This window comes from Parasteatoda tepidariorum, chromosome 5 (assembly GCF_982258835.1).
Source record: "Parasteatoda tepidariorum strain Cologne lab strain chromosome 5, Ptep-v5.0, whole genome shotgun sequence".
Lineage (NCBI taxonomy): Eukaryota > Metazoa > Arthropoda > Arachnida > Araneae > Theridiidae > Parasteatoda > Parasteatoda tepidariorum.
In genome coordinates, this window is record NC_141759.1 from 97,022,672 (window position 1) to 97,044,649 (window position 21,978).

Genomic DNA, 21,978 nt, shown 5'->3' on the forward strand with positions numbered 1-21,978 from the left:
TTCAATTTTTGTTATCTTACAAGAGTCCAGCACCTCACTTCTAAAATGACCCTCTAATCTAGAAATCCCGTTAATTCCTTCGTCAGATCAAATGCGCATGCTCACGTAATCGGTAAACAAAAGAAAAGTTGATCAGTGCATGTGCATTTGGACAGGTTTTAAACAAGAAGCGTTAAACGCAATTATGAACATCTACCTAAATGGAAAACCCCTTTCAGATTTCTGTGCTGAAACCTCTGTAAATCATTGGTTTGATTGTGGAACTGGCAAACGTCACATTTGATTGATTTAAAAAGCGCAGTACCCTCGGATAAATTGACATTCCAGATAACTTGACCTTTGTCGTTTTAATTATTTCATAAAAGAAATAAATTATTTCATAAAAGAAATACTAGGCTACTATTAGTAACCTAGTATTTCTTTTATTACTGTATAATGTAATCCTAGTAACTACTAATTCATTATGCAATTTATATAAATGTTTGTAATAAATAAGAGAAAATTATATTTTTATTTATTTAGAAGCTACGGGTTAGTTTCAAAGGAGGACAGGTACAATGTTGGACAAGCCGTCCTCGGGAACGGGTAAAATTTCTGAGTTTTTTCGAGCCCTGCTGACAAGGCTGAAATTTTCTTTGCTGACAAGGTGGTCGATTCCAAAACTGCCAAATATATGCTTACGTAATATTTAAGCAGCCCCCTTTCTTTTGTATTAAAATAGAAGACAATACCCTTAAAATGTAGAATAACGTTTATAAACTCATACCAAATATTATTCTAAAATAACTGTGGAAGATACGAAAATTCAATAGCAGTAGCCTTTTATTTCAACTTTAACATTTTTCCGGTATAAAATATTTGTTATTTACATTTTAATCCTTTTATAAAGCACAGGGAATCCAAAAGCGTCTTGCATTCCTTTGATAGAGGAGTCTTCTGCAATGTGCTATTTTTATCCCATTTAGGAAACTTTTATCCCTTTTGTATCATTGCGTCTAAAAGAGATTCTGTTGAAGTTCGGAAAGGGCGAAAATTCCATTATCTCCAATGCTTTCGACAATAGAGCACTTTAGATTAAAAACAATTCCCTACATGAAGAATATCTGGAAAATGCAAGAGAACTTAAATAAAATAGAATATTCTGTTTCGTTCATCAAATATGGGATTTAAATGACTGTTCGAGTTAAGTTGCAACGGTAGAACTAACAATATATATATTTATTTACTGTTATTTAACATTCAGAATAAGTTATCACTCACACTTTCGTTTGTATTGAAAATTTTATCGAACAAAACTTTTCAAAAGACTAAATTTAGTATAAATTTTCTTATTTTTTTTCTTATAGTACAGCATACTTCAATTTATTTTTTTACACTCCTGGCAGAAAATGATAGCATGGAATTTTTCTAAAATTTAAAAAATGGAAGGCAATACTCATTCACTACAACAATGATTCAGAACGCTGTTCAATTAGAATACAGCAATTAATAACATTCATTGTGGAATGTAAGAAAATTCGCTTGCAGCAATCTTTGAATTCAACCAAGAATTTTCTTGCTTTGTTCTTTCTATTTTAATCCTTTTTATAAAACACAGGAAATAAAAAAAAGTGCGTCTTGCATTTCTCTGATAAAAGGAGGCTTTTGCAAGGTTCAAAGCTATTTTATCCCATTAAGAAACTTTTATCCTTTTTGTATTATTGCCTCTAAAAGGGATTCTATGGAAGTTCGAAAGAGCGAACAATTCAATTATTTTCAATGTTATCAGCAAATGCCAGCCATTAAAAACAATTCCCCATACATAAAGAACTGGCAGACGATATGATAAATGCAAGTGAACTAACTTTAATTAAATTAGAATATTCTGTTTCTTTACTCAAATATACAATTTAAATTACGGCCAGAGTTTCTTTTATCACTCTAGAATTAATAAATCTATTTATCTGCAGTTATTTCACTGTTTGAACCAAATTTCTCATTTGTATTAAAATTTTATTGAACAAATCTTTTCAATAAACTATAATTTATGATTAAGTATAATTTTTTTTAATTTTTTATAGTAGGGTATACTTTTGTATATTTTTCTACACGTCTGATAGGAAACTAAAACCTAGGATTTTTTTAAACTTCAAAAATGAAACCCAATAATTTTGTACTACAACAATTAATTCATACAAAATGCTGTTCAATGAGAATACAGTAATTGATAACATTCATTGTGGAAGATTTATTGATTGATAATTGAATTGATTGATAACATTGAATTGATAGCGTTCATTTGCAATTATCTTTGAATTCCACCTTAGAATTTTCTCTTTTTCTAATATTTGCTATTTACATTTTAATCCTTTTATAAAACACGGGAAAATAAAAATAAAAAAGTGTCTGGCATTTCTCTGATAAGAGGAAGATTTTGCAAAGTTCATAGCTATTTAATCCCATTAAGAAACTTAGATCCTTTTTGCGTTATTGCATCTAAAAGGGATTTTCTGGAAGTTAGGAAGAGCGAACAATTCGATTATCGACAAAGACCAGCCATTAAAACAATTCACTACTTAGAGAACTGGCAGACGATCTGGAAAATGCAAGTGAACTAACTGTAAATAAAATAGAATATTCTATTTCTTTCCTCAAACATAAAATTTTGTTACTGTAAAACTAGCAACATCTATTTATTTACAGTTTTTCAACAGTTAAAACCAAATTTTTTTATTGGTAATGAAACTTAATCGAACAAATCTTTTCAAAAGACTAGAATTTCTAAATAATAGTATATTTTCTTTTTTTCATCCAAAGTGCTGTACAGGGAATCTATAGCACTGTATATTACTGTGAATTTTTTCAAATCAAGTTCCGTAACGTTTTGTGGAACTAAAATGTCGTTAGCTTTAAAAATGGGTGACAATGGTCTTAGAAGGTTGAACAACAACGACAATACAAAATATTATCCCTTAAAAATACAGCATTTGATAAAATTTACTCTAAAAGATAAGAAAATTTAATCGCATTAATCATCTATTTCCTACTTAAAATTTGTCCTCATTTGTTATTTACATTTTAATCCTTTAATAAACACAGGAAATCCAAAAGCGCCTTGCATTCCTCTGATAAAAGAGGCTTTATTCCATTTAGGAAACTTTTATCCCTTTTGTGATATTGCTTCTAAAAGGAATTCTCTGGAAGCTCGAAAGAGTGAACAATTCTATCATCTTCCATGCTATCCACAATCGAGTACTTTCCATTAAAACAATTCGCTACAAGCAGACGATCAGGAAAATACAAGAGAACTAGAAATAAAATGAAATATTCTATATTTATTAGCAAATAGAAGATTTTAATTTATATCAATATATTTCAGTTATAGTAATTAATATAATTAAATTAAATAATAATTTTCGTGATTTGGGTAATTTTAACATATTAATAAATAGAACACAAAAAGAAAAACTACAGTATTTATATTTTAAAATTTTATTTCTTGAACACTACGTAATCAATTTCGTTCAAATTTTGGATTTCGGCAGCGATTTGAAGGGGCTAATGGCCCTTAGCATCCAGCGAAATGGGGCAATAGTTGGTAGTTAACAAATTTTTAATTGGATTACTAGCGTTAATGCAACATATTTTACGGGAAATAAAATATGATTTTCTACCAAATCTAACAATAAAGGTTTTTGGTCAGTAAATACATTTTTTTGTATGAATATTCAAGAAAAATTCAGAATATTTTGTTGGAAACGATAAAATTTAACAACCAATTTAACCTCAAATATAGCATGAAATATAGATTTTTGTGAAATATATATTTTCCCTTTTTTTTTCGTTTTAATTTGTTTTGTTTTTTTCCCTTCTATGGCAGTTATTGCTTTTATTGCACTCTGTTTTTCAAGGGCATCTAATCAAGGAGTTTGTCCTGAGCATACATACACTTGTGCACTCCACTAGTTCAAATAAAAGTGCCCCAAGGTACAGTACTTAGTGTCCCAAAGTACAGCAAGGAGTTGTATATAGGAACGATTTGTAATTTCAACTGTAAATATCTGCCAAATATTTATAATTAATTTAAAGTTGAAAAAAAAATGCAATAAATAAGAAAACGTTTGTGTGTTTAAAACTTGTCTTTATATTAAAAATCTGACTATAATATTCAAAATTAAAATGTGACAAGTGTCTCAAGGTACAACGCTCTAACCCTATATTTCTTTATTTCATTCTGCGAAGAATTTCATTGAAATACATTTTTTTACATACACATGGAAATACATTTTTTTACATGCACATGGGAAATACATTTTTATTTACTGTTTAAGTGAACATTACACGGAAAAGGCAAAATAGTAGACATTTTTACTAATTTCTGGAATCAATACAAGAAAATAAAAAACGAACTTCATTTTACCTTTATGTTTGATCTATGTTAATAAAGTTGTGTGTGGGCGACTACCGGCAAAGTTTTTTCTTTTTCTCATTGCAAAAGAGCCTCTTCTTAAAAACCTTCTATTGAAATCAATATTCAATGTTATCGATGACGTCAAAATTTATTAAACTTCATTTCATTTTTTCCCCTCGAGTACAAGAGCAAATAGAGTGCACGCGTCGTCATTGCATGCGTAGCTATGGCGACTGTGGCGGTTTATAATTTGAAAACGATAATTTTTTTTAAATTTAGAATTCTTTTTTTCATTAGCTTTATTTGCATTGAGATTAATTCTTAAAATGTGGGATCTTACAAAACACTTCTCGAATTGCAAGTGAAACGAATTTCCTTGTATCTCTCTGGTTCCGCATTTCAAGAATAAACTCACCAAATCTTAATCCATATTGGACTTCAAGAGAGGAAAGAAAAAAAAATTCTCTAAAAATATCGTTTTCTATTATTAAACAGCGCTGTCGTAGTAGTAATTGCTCTTGAACACCTTGCAAAAACTCCCAGTCAGTGGAGTTCTATAGACAAAAGAACTTTATTCTAGATAAGTATTTTTGAAATTAAAATAATTGTTCCAAATAAAAGGGAAAGAAGTAAATGTGTCTATTTCCCCATCTAATCTTTATTCGTTGTTGTTTTAACAATAAAATATGTGTATTTGCTTATAACGACAATTACGGTCTGATATTGTGAATTGTCGTTTTAATGGACTAACTGCAATTAAGGACTGTCATTACGAGCCGACCTGTCTAAGTTTCACGCAGAAGCAGAGAGTTAATAAGATATAAATCAAATTAGTCAATAATTAAGTTATCTCCTAACTGACACAAGTACTAGAATAAATTAGAATTCACTTATGCATAATAGAAATCAACAAAAGAACATTTAATAATCTTTTTAAAACCTTAAGATTAGAAAACTGGAGCTAAAAGCCGATTTCAGAAGACGAATTTTTAATTACTTCAGTGCTTGCTTGAATAATCCCTTTTGTAAAAATTGTTCGAAGTCACGTCTCTCGGATCCAGAAATTGGTTTATGTGAGTCAAAGAAATAAAATAAAAAAATCATTTCATAACCTTTTAGCGCCATTTCTTATAAAAAACATTTAGAAAACTTCTATTTTTCGTAATTCAATTTTCTCTGATGATCCGCGAAATTTCTGTTGATTCTTTTTTCTTCTATTCTTTGATTTTAGTCAAATAATTTATTGGGAATCGACTATTTCACGTAACATTCTTTTTTAAGATTATTTTCTAAAAATATTTTTTAATTAAAATAGAAATATTAATTACGTTACCGCGGTAAAACTCAAAAGTTTTTAAAGTGCATGTTGCCCAACTAATCTGCAGATTAACTCAGTTGCTCCGTTAAAGTGACGAACCAAGAGTTATTCGTATTTTGTGTAGTTAATGTAATGTACAGAAAAAAAATAATAAAATCGGACTGCTTTGAATAACTTATGATCCTAATGATCAAATCTTCATGTTCTAGGACTCAATCTTAAGAGGGGGTGACCTCAAATATGCTAATTAAATAGTGCAGACGATATTTTAAGTTATGAAATCGGGCACAAAAACATACTTTCTCTGAATAACCATACATTTGTTTCAACGGATTCAGGTTTCTGATCCCCAAAATATAGGGGTTTGCTACAATCTGGGAAATGGGGTCCTCATAGTTTGATCAGGAAAGTGATCCAAAGTATGAACCCCATAATGTTAATTTTACCTTTTGAGTGTTTTGCCATATCTCGAGAACTTTCGAAGCAAATAGAAAAATTTTTGCGCACAATTATAAAAATCTTTTATCCAAAGATAATTCCATGCAAAAAATTAATCTTAGTAAATATTTACTATTTTTTATTTAATAATAGTTGAAAAAATTTTGAATTGTAAGATATACAGTTTCTTACGGCATTTTAAATTATGTATTTTTACATGGGAAAATAAAAATTTTGAGCAAAATTTGGTCGTATAATTCCTGAGAAATCGAATTCTAAATATACGACTTATTTAAAATTAGATTTTTCAGGAACTTTTCAACCGGGTTTCTGGTTCTCTCTCGAAAAAAAATAAAAGCTTACTATCACTTTGGAGGCTAAACCTGGACATGTCCACCTCAAACATTCTCTTCCATGGCGTAACGAGAATGGATTCTATGTCAAACCTGTGGTTAGAAATTGTTACCAAAGTATATGAACCACAGAAGGACTCTCATTCACCCATCTCGCCACTTCTGGTTTTGTCTTGCCTCAAATCTTCCAATAATGATGCCTGTAGATTTATATTACAAATTGGCTATTTTAAATTTCGGAAACACACAGTGAAATTTGCAGGCTTGTGATCAAACACACAATTTCATGCTTATTTCAGATGGCATTATTCTATTACAGTGCCACTAATTTAAATATTGCAGTTTTATTTAGCAACTCTTATTCGAAAACATATTCAAATTTCTTTCATTGGAATTGGCTTATATCGCTATTTTTGTAATTTTACCTTATTTTATGATAATCAGGTGTATATGTATTGTCAATAGATAAAGAAATTACAGCTAATATCGCAAGACATTCAACAAAAACAATCAAAAATACAGTTAGACATTTTAAATTTGGATGTAAAAGATAAAATAATAGTTTGAACAGTTAGTGTCCTCTATTCTCTATATAATAAGAGAACATTTGTGCAAATTTTCAAGTGAATCGCATTATCAAAATTCAAGACGTTGCATTAAAAAATAAAGGAAACAGGTGACCTATAGGTGTATAGACGAGACAAGGTAGATATATTTTTTGTAAGTACAACAAATTCAGTTGTAATAGAGAAAAAAGCATGATTCAAATGATATTGGAGAGATAAAGCTTTGATGATAAATTGGTCTTAAAAAAAAGATAGTTGGGTGCCTTTAGCTTGTCTAACTGAACTTTTTACTACAAAGAAAAACTTCATACAAAATAATCATAATATTTATCATAATACTTTTTATTTTAACTTCAAAAAAGGTATATAATACATTCTGCTTTTGATAAAGAAAAGCTTACATTTAGAATATATAAAATGAAATAATGTTTTTTTTTTAGAGAGCTAAAAATTGTTTGACTGGCAGTGAGTACAAAACAGCAGCTCATCAATGTACAGGGAGTCAGTTACAATCAATCAATCAATCATAATTTAACTATACATAGCCAGTTGATTAAACTGGTAAACATTCACAAAGGAAAAAGCATTTAAGTATTGACCTTTGATTTTGATCTACAGAATTTACATAAGTGAGCCATTATGTTTTTGAAAATGGAAAAAGTTCACTTTTAGAAGAAGAAAAAAATAGTAAAAAGTATTTTTACTAAAATATAGATATCTTCTTATATTCATACATTCAAGAAAGCAGGATTTGTTGCTAAAGTAATCAAAATAATTTTAGCTAAAAATGCTATAACAAAATCATTTTTATATTTTTGTATCAAATATTTCATTTTAGAAAAGCCAATTTGTTTAAAAACATGGATATAACTTTCCTCTGGTTTTTATTTTTTACAAAATATTATTGAAAGTACATTTTAAGTTAAATAATAGTTTTTTCTTTATTATGAATTTTATAACTATTATATTTTAATGTTTAATTATAATTTAGTATTAAAAACATCACCTAAATTAATTAACCTTTGCCAATATTTTTAAATTCCAAACAATAAATTTCATCTGAATACTAAAAATTTTTGAAAAATCAAGATTTTTTTCTTATCACTTTCAAAAATAATGGCTCTTTCATAGTTAAACTAAATATTTTTGTTAAAGAAATGCAAAAACAAAAAATAGCAAATGTAAAAATGAAGCACATTTTATTCGAAGGTCATGGCTTAAAAATGATAAACACAATTAAAAGGGAAAAAAAATGCTTTCTTTCTGAAAATAATTTAATTTCACCGGTAATGTTTTAAGAGATGATGAGTTGTGATAAGTAAACAAAAATAGTGCAAGAATTTTCACTGAAATATTGTAATTAAGAAATTGAACAATTACTTCCATACATCTATAATATGACAGTTTATAGGTGCAACTTCATTCATAATAAACTAAAATTTTTTAAGTAATTGCGATTAGATATAGAATTTAACTGACAAATTGGAAGAAAAAAGAACCTATTGATAAATAAACTGCTAATACATGAAAGAAATTCTTTACTAATGTCTGAAATTTATACAATCAAAAATTAAACTAACTCAAAGAAAACTATATAGACTTATTTTAATAAAAAAAAATCTTAAAATTGTACAACTGTACAGCTTTTAGCACCAAAATTCAGGCAAAATCTAAATACATTAAACAGATAAATATTTCATGAAAAAAAATTGAAGTAAAGCTACCTAAAAGAACTATTAGAAGAATTCATTTATAAATATAGATGCTAACATAGCATGGTACTTAATGCATTTTTTTTTCAATACACATATAAAAGAAAAATAATATGGCAAAATCTTGCACGATTCATTAAATTTCAACATATCTTTTTTTAAAATATAAAATACTTTACCCATATTTTACAATAATGTAAAAATACACTGGTAGTTCTTAATATAAAAATTAGTACTTTAAAACATAATATCAACTTAATTATTTTAAAAATATTAAATTTAAATTATATCACTCATTTCAGAAGTTTAATTGATGCCTAAAAAAATAATGAAGAATTGTTATAAATAAAAATTGAGTCTAACTCTAAAATTTTGTTTTATATTTTCCAGCAATTAATACTAAAATAAGCATTTGATTAAAATTAAGATTAAATTACAACATACCCACATAATCATATATCAGGTAAAACATTGACATAAAAAGACATGGGAAAAAAAACACACGCATCTTCAATATACACATCTATGCAATATTTAAGCTTGCATTAAATGTAATAGAGTTGGGCAAAATCAGTTATTTAAATCACCATCCAAGGTAATTAGTGATTTGAATCCAAAATATAAGTGTAAATCAAATCTATTCAATTAAATGTAAACAAGTTTATTCAACACTTGGTGATTCAAATCACTAATTCAATAAATAAACTTGGGTGACATAAATCACTCAAGTGATTTAAATCAAACAAACGTTCCCTCAGGTCATTCAAATCAAACAGATTTTGAACATTTTAATCATGGGTTTGAATTAAAAGATTACAGATTCAGAACTTTATTACCAATCAAGTAACTCAAATCGTAAAATACGAATCACCAAATAAAAATTCAAGTCACTTTGTGGTGATTCGAATCGCAGATTCAGGATCCTAGTAATGTTTGAGATTGACGAAATAATAGGTCAGAAGAAATTTCTTTTCATGAAAGACAAATTCTTACAAAAAATAGAAATATTCACAATATATGAAGGAACACACAAACAGGAGTTCATAAAACCAAATTTCAATTCATTGGCGACAAGCTACTGCACTAAAGTGACGAAAAACGGATATAAAAGCAGGCTTGTTTATAGAGTGGGTTCTAATTCTAAAAGATTTCCATTATTGTCATATACTGTGTTTTGCATTACAGTCTTAAGGCTCCATTCCGATTCTTCGCAAGCGAACTAAAATAGAAATTTTAATTAGCAACAGAAAAATCTGCACAAGATAAAGTACAAACTTAATATGCAATGTATTTTAATTATGATAAAAAAACTTTATGTTATGTGTGTAAAGAAATAAACGGGCCATCTTACATACCTTTGATCAAATGAATAGGATCTTCACATTCTAGGAGATAATATCAAATATTCTAAAAATTTGATTTCTAAGGAACTATTTGTCCTATTTTGTTCTTTCTATTTTGCTTTTTTAAATTGTTTTCTTTAAAATTATGTAAAAAATTTGAATATCTTACAATTCAAAATTTTTTTCAACTATTAAATTAAATTTAAAAAAAAATTCTAATAAGATTTTTAATGAAAGCAAATGAAAATTGTGGTTTCTGAATAACAATAACATCAAGTAACATACAATACATTTTTAAGCTTTTAATAAAAGGATCGAATTTTTTTACCAATAGAGGGACAGGTTATAAAATATAAATATTTCAAAAAATATTTTTAATGTATTGAAATAATGTAATGTTAGTTACATTACGTTTAAATTAATTAGGATTAGAATTACTGGAAAAAAAACTATAAACATGAAAGACTTAGGAAAACTGAACAATGAAACTTCAGTTTTATTTGATACAGCATATAAATTTACAAAAGTTAGTAAATAACTCCACATTAACTCTTTTGTATGTTTGTTTGTTACTTTTGATTTATTTGGCTTTCATATGCCGTTATAAGAGTTTTTTTTATATATTTTATTAACAATTAAATAATAGTATTTAATTAAACCAATTTTATTTTGCTGAGTTTTATGTTTGCATTTAAATTTCAGGGGTGGGAAGTTTACTTCTCAAGGAACCATTTACAGTCATAAAGAAAATTAAATTTAATGGTGATTATTTATATTGTTAAGATGAGAAGCATGTTGCAATGCTCAAAGGTAGATCACATTCTGTACTTATGTTCAGGTAAGAGATCAATGCAGGTGTCAAAGCAGAACAATGCCAACACAAGGTTTTAAATGTTCAAAACAAATGTACTAATTCTGTTCAATACTGTACTAATGTACTAATTCTGTATAAAACTGAAGTCAGAATTCGTGTTCCTATCACTATAATACCAATACCAACATATTATAATGGGTTTTGTGCTTCCCAAAGGTGTATTTTGTAAGATCATGTAGGTTGGAAGTAATCATCCTAAGGCTCAAAAAAGCATCAAGGCACTTTGAAAAATTCAATCACTAGAATTCAACCTTAATCTTGATCAATTCAAGAATTCAAAGTAGGTTTTGAATAGTATCATAGATTTTTAAGTAGTAGTTTTTCAACATCCTTAGGCAGATAACAAAATTGGGTTGGAAAAAGATAAAACCTAGAAAAAATTAAGAAACTAATCAAAGAGAAAAAAAAGTGACTCACAGAATTCCCTATTTGCATAATTTTTTTCTCATAGTAATATTGAAATATAAAATTAAATATTACACTGACATTAAACAAGCAACAATCTTTAGAGTGAAGAAATTAGCTTAACACATTCAGTTGTTTAATAAGTTTTCATTAGAAATTTCTCCAAATTAGGGAATGCCACATAATTTTTTTTTACCTCTATGCAGAAACGGGAATCAAACACATTTAATTCAGAGATGATTTTTTAAATTGGTATCAAAAAAATATATACATATACAGTAGAACCTTGAACAATCGTTTCACATGGAACCTGTCATTGGGACTGATTGACAAGGACAAAAGTGAGTCAACATAAAATATCATATGACTTGATAATGTATGAAAAGTAATAAAAAGCAATGGAATTGATAAGTAATTTCGCAATAAGTGAAAAAATAAATTAAACTGGAAAAGTTACGTTTTCGTTGCAAAAATATTTATGTGCAGAAAGGATGAATAAGTACATTAATTTATTTAGAAAATTTTGATTTGAAGAGCCTCTTTGCATCTCAGCGCAAACAAAAAAATTTTGGTACAAAAAACAAATTTCTTTAAATTTGTGTGAATACAGAAAATTCCTAATTTTTTTAAAAGCTTCAAGGCCTTCTACAAAGAGCACAGGTTATGGTTTAGTTTTACCACATTCATCGGGTATCACTTCACACTTCTTTAGCTACTGTAACCATTCTTTTGAATCAAGAACGTATTTTACAACGTTCAACATTTTTATCAACAGATACATAAACATAAAGCTTGAGGCATTTTATTAAGACTCTGACAAATCCTTACTTTTTTATTTATCATCAGCATTAGGAATTATTGTTTTTCTTCCCAAAATAAAATTATTTTTTTATAAATATGGGTAGAATTTCTGATTGAGGGTTGCAAAAATCTGCTAGTTTTATAAACTATATAAACTGGCATTACTAACATTAAAAGAAAGTATTTGCGATGGGACCATTGAAACGAGATGATACATACGGGAAAACAAAAGATGAAGGAATGATGGATTGAGGTTCAACTTTATATATTTTGAAACAAAACCTATAAATTAGGTTTTTCATTTATAACTTACTTCGATCATTGTTCTTTTGAAGGTGATCAGTAATTCTAACTCGAGCGTCAGGGACATCAAAACACAATCCAAGTCTCAACAGTGTCTTGTTCTCCTCAATGAGCTTTGTGATCTCCATTTCTATTTTATTGCCAAGTGTAACCGGGCTCTGTAATATAAAATAATAATTATTTGCACTAAGGTTTCAACAATGGCAGTGGTTTTTCCAAAAGAAAATATTTCTTATTAAATTCTATTATTTTAATTGAGTAACCAGTTTTGAACAAAGGATTCCTCAAGTAAAAAATATAGTTCTAGGTCGTTTTGAATAAAAAAATAATCTGTAAACCTGATAAATGCTTTAAATATTACACTATTTATCAGCATTTGAAATCATAGTTGGTCTGCTTGTCTGAGGCTCCTGTTACAAGACTTGAATTGCAAGAAAACAGAGTTGGTAAAGTTTTGGTCATTTTGTCTAGAACTCTTCAGACCAAAGTTAGATTATTTAGAATTTTCATTTAATCAATGCAAAAATATTGAGATATTTGCAATAGCCTATAATAATATGTCACAAATGTAGCTATACAAATATCAATATTAATCTTTTTTTCTGCCTCACATTGCATCAAGAATCATAGACAACACTTCGTTGCAGAAAGTATATAAAAAATATGCTAATGTAGCTATTTTACAATCATATTATTATCATGTTTCTAATTAGCACTGCAATTAGATTCTAAAAAAGAAATTTAGTTCAATATCTTGGAGTTAATTATATTTGATATCTTAGGAGTTAAAAGTATATTATAAATTTTATAATATATAATAAAATATAAATTTATTACATGTATTATATAATATAAATTATTAATTATATGTTATATATAGATTATTAATATTATGTTTATAAGATATTTAGTGCAATACCTTGAGGAGTAATATATAAATATTATAAAAAATATTAAATTTAGTGTTATTAGTTAGGAGTTAAAATTGAGGAGTTATAAATTAATATATATTATTACATATATTAATTTATTATTTATATACTATTAATTTATTATTTATATATCATTAAAATTACATAATATGTTAAGGAATGAAATATATTAAATTTATTGTTAAATTTATTATTAAAGTTAATACATATTATTACATTATTATTAAATTCCAATGCAGTTATATTGCATGGAAAACAAGATTTAAAAAATTGACAATACTAAGTATTCAGAGTAATAAAATTAAACAGAGATATAAACCATTCCTGTTGTATAAATAAATAATGAAAAATTGATAGAGTAAGTGAAAAGATTATTAAAGTTTATGAAACAAATATTTATCTGAATATGTTAACATCCCTAGAGTATGTCAGTGAGAAATTTTTGATCAAGAATACTAATCAATAACAATTCATTTAAAAGTAGAAAGTAGCATTTCGGGCAGTATAAAGCCATATTTTCAAATTTTTCATGAGAGAATTTATAAAGAGCTGTTTTGGAGAAAAACATATTTTCCATACAGGCAATAGAACATTTCTGTGTATTATGTACTGTAAACATGTAAAAGTTCAGGAAATTTGCAATGTATCTTTATAGAAATAATACTAAAGAACATGTTGATGTCAAAATGTAAATCGAGAAACTGTGGCTTATGGGTACAACTAAAACCTTTATAATTAAAATTTAAAAAAAATTATATTTGAACAAAAACTCACCTGGTTTGAAGCACGGAATTCTAAAACAGTCTGATTTGTCAATATGGCATCGAGCAGATCACGAATCATACTGCCAGATAAATAATTTGATTCCACATTCAAAGATATTAGGTTTTTGTTTTGTTTTAATGCCTCAACCAACACCTACACAAATAAAGTATAGCAACATTAAAATACTTTTTGTCTGATATCTCAAAAGATAAACAGAACATAAAAGTTTCAGAAACAATTCAATGAGATATTAAATAAATATGCAACATAATGTATAATGATCTAACATAAACGCACATTTAGTTTTACAATAGCAGATTGGCTATTTTTTAGTTAACTAGATATTTTAGTCAGTAGAACTTTAAAAAATATTAAAATGCAAGCGAAATAGTATTCCATAACCTGTAGAGTAATGTAACTAATAAATTTATTTTGTTAATTTCAGATTGTCTTTCAAACAATAAAACAAGTCCTTACATATTTAATCATATATTAATGATCAGTATAAAGAAGTACTGAAAAAATAGCTTGAAATTCACAACTCAAATCTCTTTCCAAGAGTAAAATAAGCTTTTATATATGTAATTTTATTCTTCAGTTGAGAGTGTTCTTCAGTTGGGCAATAAATAGAGGCATGTTTTGTTGATGGTATATAATTATGAAATGGATTACAACTTAGATGTAACAGTATGAGTTCCGATTGTTGATGAAAATATAACTAATAAATATCATGTTACTCGATTTTTTGAAAATTTTGCTTGATAAATTTCTAAAAGTTATAAAACCTTAGTTAATATGATTTTGTGTGCTTATGTAATAAAATATATCAATAAAATAAAAATGCTTTCAAATCATTTTTAATTGATTTCTAAATTTTAGGTTTTTGAGATGCCAGCATCTCAACATTAAAAATTATACATACAATCAACATAAAGACATTGTTTGCATTTAACTGAAAAACTGATCTCTACATTACAGAACAGTTTAGAAAAGTATAAAAAAAAAAATAAATAACTATAAATTCAATTATAAATGGGGAGGGTCAGAAAAAGCTGGAAAATTGATTTTTTAACATCCACATTATAACGAAGAACATTAGTTTACCATTTTCTCTTCATTTTTCACTATGTCAGAGCATTAGGAGTGTGAAACCTGGAGTGCAATAGGCATTCACACATTTTGAAAGGAATACATTTAATTAAAGATAAAGGAGACAAAATTACAAATTTAAATAAAGTTTTCATTAAAAAAAAAGTATAGAAATGCTCTCCATTTTTTAAATTAAAAATAATAAATTTTTAATAAAAGTATATTTTTATTCTACATTTTTAACTGTAAAGGAATGACATTTAGCTAAAAATAAATTTTTAAAAAATTTTTGAATACAGTGAAACCTTTCGGGAGCAACCACTCTCTGTTCCACAGTAAAATTGTCATACTTAGGGGTTACCCCCATTGACTTCAAAATGTTATCGAAAGTACATAATTTTTCACGAATGATTTTAATTTTAGTTATTCATTTATAAAGCATCAAAAAGAGCCCATAGAATAAGAGTCTCGCACCAATATTTTGAATACATTTTAATCTATTTGTTTTGTTTTTATTTTTTGTTTTCATATTTTTCGCATTTAGTTCAGAGGTTTTTACAGTCACTGGAAAGGTTTTGATGATATCTCCTAAAAGTTTACTTCCACACAAAATCTATAGAAAAAAGTCCATGCCTTCCAAAAGTGGCTGTAAATAGAGGTGTTTTTTCCAGAGGTTTCACTGTATTTGTTACTAACAATGGTAAAAAGTAATAATAATTTAATTAAAATTTTCTTTATATAACTGAAAATTTCCCATAACTATAACAAATACAAAAAGTATAAAGCATTAAAGTCTTCTTAAATGTCTATTTTTTCTTCATAAAAAGCTAATTATTTTTGTATCCTTTCATTTTGAAAAAGTAAAAAACATATTTAAGCTTAATATATTTTTGTCTTCAGTTACAACAATACTTATTATAACTGACAGATAAAAAAACTTTTTGAAATTCCAACAATATGAGCTATAAGATGTTAGTATTAATAGAGAATAAAATCCACATAGATATCATTTGTTTCTAAAAAAATGATTATTGTTTCACACAAATGTATATTAAATTTAGAATCCAAAACAATTTAATTATCTGAAATAATATTACATGTAAATTACGTAATATCATGAATCACTTCGAAAAATTGTAAACTATGTTTTTTTTAATAAGAAAAACACAATATGAAAACTAATATTTCAAAATAAAAACCAAACAGAAAATAAATATAAAGGATTTTTTAAGCAAATGAAGGAAGAAAAGAAAACCCCATATATTAACAGTAACTTCAACAATGAACTTATCGTAAGTTTGAAATCAAGATATTGTTTCAACACCAACTGTTTATGTAAATTTAAAGATTTTTAGTAAATTTCTAAATCTTGTAAAAGAATTAGGGACAACTAGTAGCTATGGTATAGGTAGAACCATAATATAAATTGTGAAGTGTAATCCATGAATCATTTATTTTGAATCATGATGTTCCTTATGTGTAACATGCCAGTCAAATTTCTATGTTATGATGTCCATTCTCGATTTAAGTAAATATAATAATTTATTATTATGACTATTAATAAGAAATTGTAACATGTTATATATATTTTAATTTTTGACCCAATATAATGAAACAGAATATTATAAATAAATTTCATAACAAAAACATGGGTGACACTTTAAAACAATTTCCAAGACTAAACTTATTTTTTGACCAATTAACACAATCTAGCGTTATTTAGCAGAATTTTTCAGAAATTTATAGATAACTTTATACAAGAATGATCCATATGTTACATCATCATCAAATTTTGTCTTATTTCCATAAATTCAATTTTCAAAAAAGAATAATCCTATATTTATAGATCTGGCAGAAAATAGTTAAAAAATTTTAAAGGAAAAAATAAAATTTAATTTTCACTTTTAAAATTCAATTTACAAAAGTAAAAGGAAATAAATTTAATAGGAGGATGTATTTCATCCTACTGATCTTTTCTCAAGACTGATTTCAGTCCTCAAGACTGAAGAGTTTCCCCCACCCCTGTAAATAATGAATGAATCAACAACAAGGTAAAATAGAAATGTTGAAGTTAAAAAATATATATTTTACTTCAGCAGAAGCATCATATAAATCAACGTTGGCTAAGCTTAAATACTCCAAGTGTGTATTGGTTTTCAAGCCTTCAAAGAGCCTTCTCATTTTTTCCCTGGATATGTTCTGAAAAAGAATTTAAAAAAAAAAACTTTTTTAAAACTATCAATTAATTAGAAAAAAAAATTAATTAAAAAAACTAATGATATACACAATTTGATCAAAATAAACCCAACTTACTCTTATATTATTCCAGTTGAGAGTTTTTAAAGAGGAGGCATTATCAATAACTTGTTGAAGAGTTTTATCAACATCAGTATCATTGTCTGGTTCCAGTGGCAGCACTTTTTGTTTAGTGGCATGTACAATACCTTAAAACAAGTTAAAATACAGTTATTTAAGAAGGGATAAATGGCTTAAGTTTTCTAGAGACTTAATGTTCAGAGAATAATTAAAAACTTTTTTAAATATCATGCAGATTGCTAATGTAATTAATCATTTATGAGGACTTTTATAAAAATTTGAAACTACATCTCTGTGAAGTAACAATGACTGATCGAGCAAACGCAAAAATGTCCAATTTTATAAGAAAACTACAATGCAACAATGAGGAAATACAAAAGTTTCAAGCGATAAAAAAACAATTGTAACTAAACATAAACTTAATAAGCATTTATAAATTGGAAAGAATTTTAATATTTGCCTCAAATTAGTTATGTAACCAAGCTTGTAATTTAATATTTTAAACAAGTTTTATGTGTCAGACTAATTAAATAGCAAGTATAGTTTTTTTGCTAATTAATATTGTAATTGAAAATTAAAATGATGAAAACTAATTATATGAGGAAATGTCCATGTCAAGCAAACACAAAGTCTATAGATAAAAAAAAATTACTGCAAACTAAAAATTGACAATCAATTCAAAGTTAATTATTAATTAAGCAATACTGTTAAAATATTGTTCAGGGAAAATTGTATTGATGTCATAATTAAACATAAATAAATTTAATTCGGGAGAAAGTTGCTAAGCCATCACAAAAATGTTTATGGATACAAGTTTTTATTACAATGTAGAACAAGCTAATGCACATTTCCATAACACCAAGTAAATGATTAATTTGCACACAAACAAGAAAAAAAAAAAAAGAATACATAAAGTTTTCTATGAAATTAATGTTCCAGATTAACTAAATGACAGTTTTTAAATATTATGTAGATTTATATTGCAATTAGAAATTAAAAAAACTAAATTTATGAAGTTGCAAAGCAATATTAAGTCGGCACAAATATATATATATATATATTTCTCTTACACGGCACCAAAAAAAAGCCTCATTACAACTCCCCGAATGGCAACGTTGGAAAATCGACCAATAATTGCTGCTAAAAATGTCACATGGCAAATGTCACATGAGGTGGCTCAACATATAGCGCTTTTAAAAACTGAAACAATAACCAGAGTGAGCATTAACAGGTTGTTCAATTCAGATTCATGCCCTAAAAACATGATAATATTTAATTTAAACTCAATTGGGTATAATATGAAAAAAACACAACTACTTCGATTTAGTAGGAACAACATATGACGCAATGCTAAACGAATGGAATTTAGTTGTTGTTTATTTAGTTATTGTTATTAGTAGTTGTTGTTATTTGTTTTAGTTGTTGCTGTTTATTTAGTTGTATTTAGTTTCAATAACTTTTCTTTATAATGCAATAAAATTTGGCGAGCAGCTATTTAAACGATCGAACACTTCGTTTGTTTATTTGTGGCTTGAAGTTAGGCTAGCAGAAAATGCCGTTCATGGGTTAAATTTAGTAGGAACAACACAACCTGTGACGTAGGCTATATTATACCCAATTAGGAATTAATTAGGCTGGCCTTCTCCATGACTTTTTTTCTTTCCTCCAAGCCCTGGGCATGTACCTAGGTTATGAAAAACCCTTAACCATATAGCCCAAGACTTGGCCACTAATCCAGCTCCACTCCAGCCTACATAACATGATATTTAAAAAAAATATGTATATATTTTTTTTTTAACTGAATGTGTGGAATTTAAGAAGAAATAAGGCCAAAAAAATATACATGGAGAAGGGATCCCACTTCTGACACCTTCTCCATGACTATAAATAAGTCACAACGTCAGACTTTTGAGAAAGTCAGTTTAGTATTGACTAAACATGTTTTTAGTCATGGACAACTTTATGTTGGCCTGTCAAGAGTTAAGTCATTTAAAACCCTTTAATAATTGCTCCAAGATGCCAAATCTATAATTGTGTTTTCAAAGAAATTCTAAATGCTTAGTGTTAATTTCTTAGAGCTTTGAAGAAAAAAATGTTTTTTGGAAAAAATTTAATTGAAACTTCTATTGGCAGTAGGCAAGGGGAACTGCCAAAATCAAAACTCCCTGATTAGAAATGCAGCATAGCGACCTCCACGTGGTACTTCTCGGGTAATGCTAACAGCCATGCATCTTTATTTATTGTATGTAAAACATCCTTATTTTGTTCTAAAATGTTATGTACTTTATCACAAATGTTAATTTCAATAATGCTGATCACCAAAAAATATTTCATTTGGCGATAAAACAAATTTTTGTGTTCCTGAAAATGAAAGACTTTTCGAGGGTTATTATCTCACAAGGAAAAGTTAGGGTTTAAGGTTTATATTTTTAAATAATAAAATTTTTTTCTAAAACTTTCAGAATTTCTAGCATTAACTAATTTATTATGTACATTTAGTTGAATTTAGGTGAGTAACTGCAATATTTGATAATTTATTTTGCTAATATGTTTTTTATTTAGCTAATGTTTTGATTTCTTCACCATGTACAATCTAAATAGCTAATATACTTTTTAAAAGCCAATAAGAACATTGATAGTATTTTATCATCAAAGACACAGTATTGTACTTATGTAGAAGAATTCTATGTCTTTGATGATAATACACTATGTCTTTGTGCTAGAACATTGTGTTCATTGGCGAGTGAGCGCAGCGAGCCATGGTTCACGGCGTGAACCACATAGGATTGCGTAGCAATTCTCGGGGGTTGGCGAGCATTAGTGAGCAGGGGGCGTAGCCTCCTAGTATATATATATATATATATATATATATATATATATATATATATATATATATATATATATATATATATATATATATATATATATAATACTGGTACATTTTTAAATTACCCATTAATTCAATGTGTTATTCAAATTAATTAAAGATTTAAAACAAATAAAATTTATTATAAAATTAGATATTACTTGTAATTTATATTATTATTCATTTTATTTGTATGTGAAAACAGATTAATGCATACTTTCAAATCGATCACCAATTTTCTGTCCTTTGTTCAAGATTGAAGAATGAAACTGATCTTGATTCAACATACTGTGCAATCCCAAAATAGCTATTAAAAAAAGAGAAGAAATGAGAAATATGGTTGTTTAATTATTAGGGGCAAGTGTAGTATAGAGGTCACAAAACAAATTTTTTTTCTTGTTGTTGTAAATTTCCCTTATTTGAAAATATAAATTTACAGCATAGAGAAGGAAAAAAAAAATAGGTGAGAAATAGAGCAGTTTAATGATCAGGGGTAAATGGAGTAAAAAGGTCATAAAACAGTATAAATTGCTATTACAGAAAATTGTTACAAAAATTTATCAATTTTTTTTGAAACTGCATTTTAGGAGATTAACAATTTCTTTATTAACTTAACTATTTTGTAACAACTTTTTAGAACGCCTTTCTGAATTAAAAAAAACAATTAAGATAAAATGGAAACACTGAATAAGGCTAAAAGCTTATCTGCAAAAACTTTTAACAAGTAAAAAACAATTATTACATTTATGTAAAAGAAATTGGACACTATGTAAAAGAATTGGGACTGGTGTTCACAATTACAAAAATTGATAGAATACATAAATTATTTCTAAGACCACTGAACTAATTTGAATGAAATTTTGTTCGAAGTGTGTAAAACTCATTAGAGTTTGGTACAGGGTTTAATCTGAAACTCAAATTTTTTGCTTACACGTGGTACAACAGCTGGACTGGACAACAGGCTTCACAATGCGAAGCGCCAAAAGAAAACGGTCAATTTAGCATAATATAATACTCAAGTAACATCAGTCTTGAAAAATAACATTAAATAATTCTAAAATATCCACAAAAGGTAAGCCTAAGAATAAAAGAAGAGCCTACTTCAAACTTTACTTTAAATTTTTATAAAATGTAATGTTATTTAAAAATAATGATAATTAGATGTTAATGAAAATACATTCATTCATTGTGAATCCATTTTGTGAAACATAGATTAAAAAAAAAAAAAAAAAAAAAAGAATAATAGTGAAAGTTTACAAGTTGTAATAATGTGAAACTGAGAAGCCTTTCTTTTACTAATATGTTGCCTTTAAAAGCTTATTTTGAATTATAACTATTAAAATCCAGAATGGGATGCCTGCAAGTGACATAGTGTGGGTATCTTGATCCTGATTGGTTGTTAAAAACAAGGCATTTGTTTAAGTTAGCAACAGTTCTTTCCCTTCTATTTTGAGCAAGCCAATCCAATCAAGTATCAATTCTCTTTAAAAAAAAAAAAAAAAAAAAA

The 21,978-nt window shown here is 27.0% G+C and overlaps 1 protein-coding gene across 4 annotated transcripts in view; it reads right to left on the bottom strand.

Moving 5' to 3' along the window:
* Positions 1–7,391: 7,391 nt before the first annotated feature.
* Positions 7,392–21,978, bottom strand: part of tmod (tropomodulin) — a 32,070-nt gene continuing 17,483 nt past the window's right edge. For 3 of the 4 annotated variants that reach the window (XM_043052547.3, XM_087164583.1, XM_087164584.1), the window contains exons 5-10: positions 20,689–20,778; positions 17,603–17,733; positions 17,381–17,488; positions 14,210–14,353; positions 12,514–12,661; positions 7,392–9,996 (exon numbers count right to left, since the gene is read on the bottom strand). In XM_043052547.3, coding sequence (XP_042908481.1) covers positions 9,965–9,996; positions 12,514–12,661; positions 14,210–14,353; positions 17,381–17,488; positions 17,603–17,733; positions 20,689–20,778 — 653 coding nt within the window. In that variant the 3' untranslated portion in view covers positions 7,392–9,964. Of the gene's footprint in view, positions 9,997–12,502; positions 12,662–14,209; positions 14,354–17,380; positions 17,489–17,602; positions 17,734–20,688; positions 20,779–21,978 lie in introns of those variants that run through there. The other variant, XM_087164585.1, reaches the window with a different exon arrangement.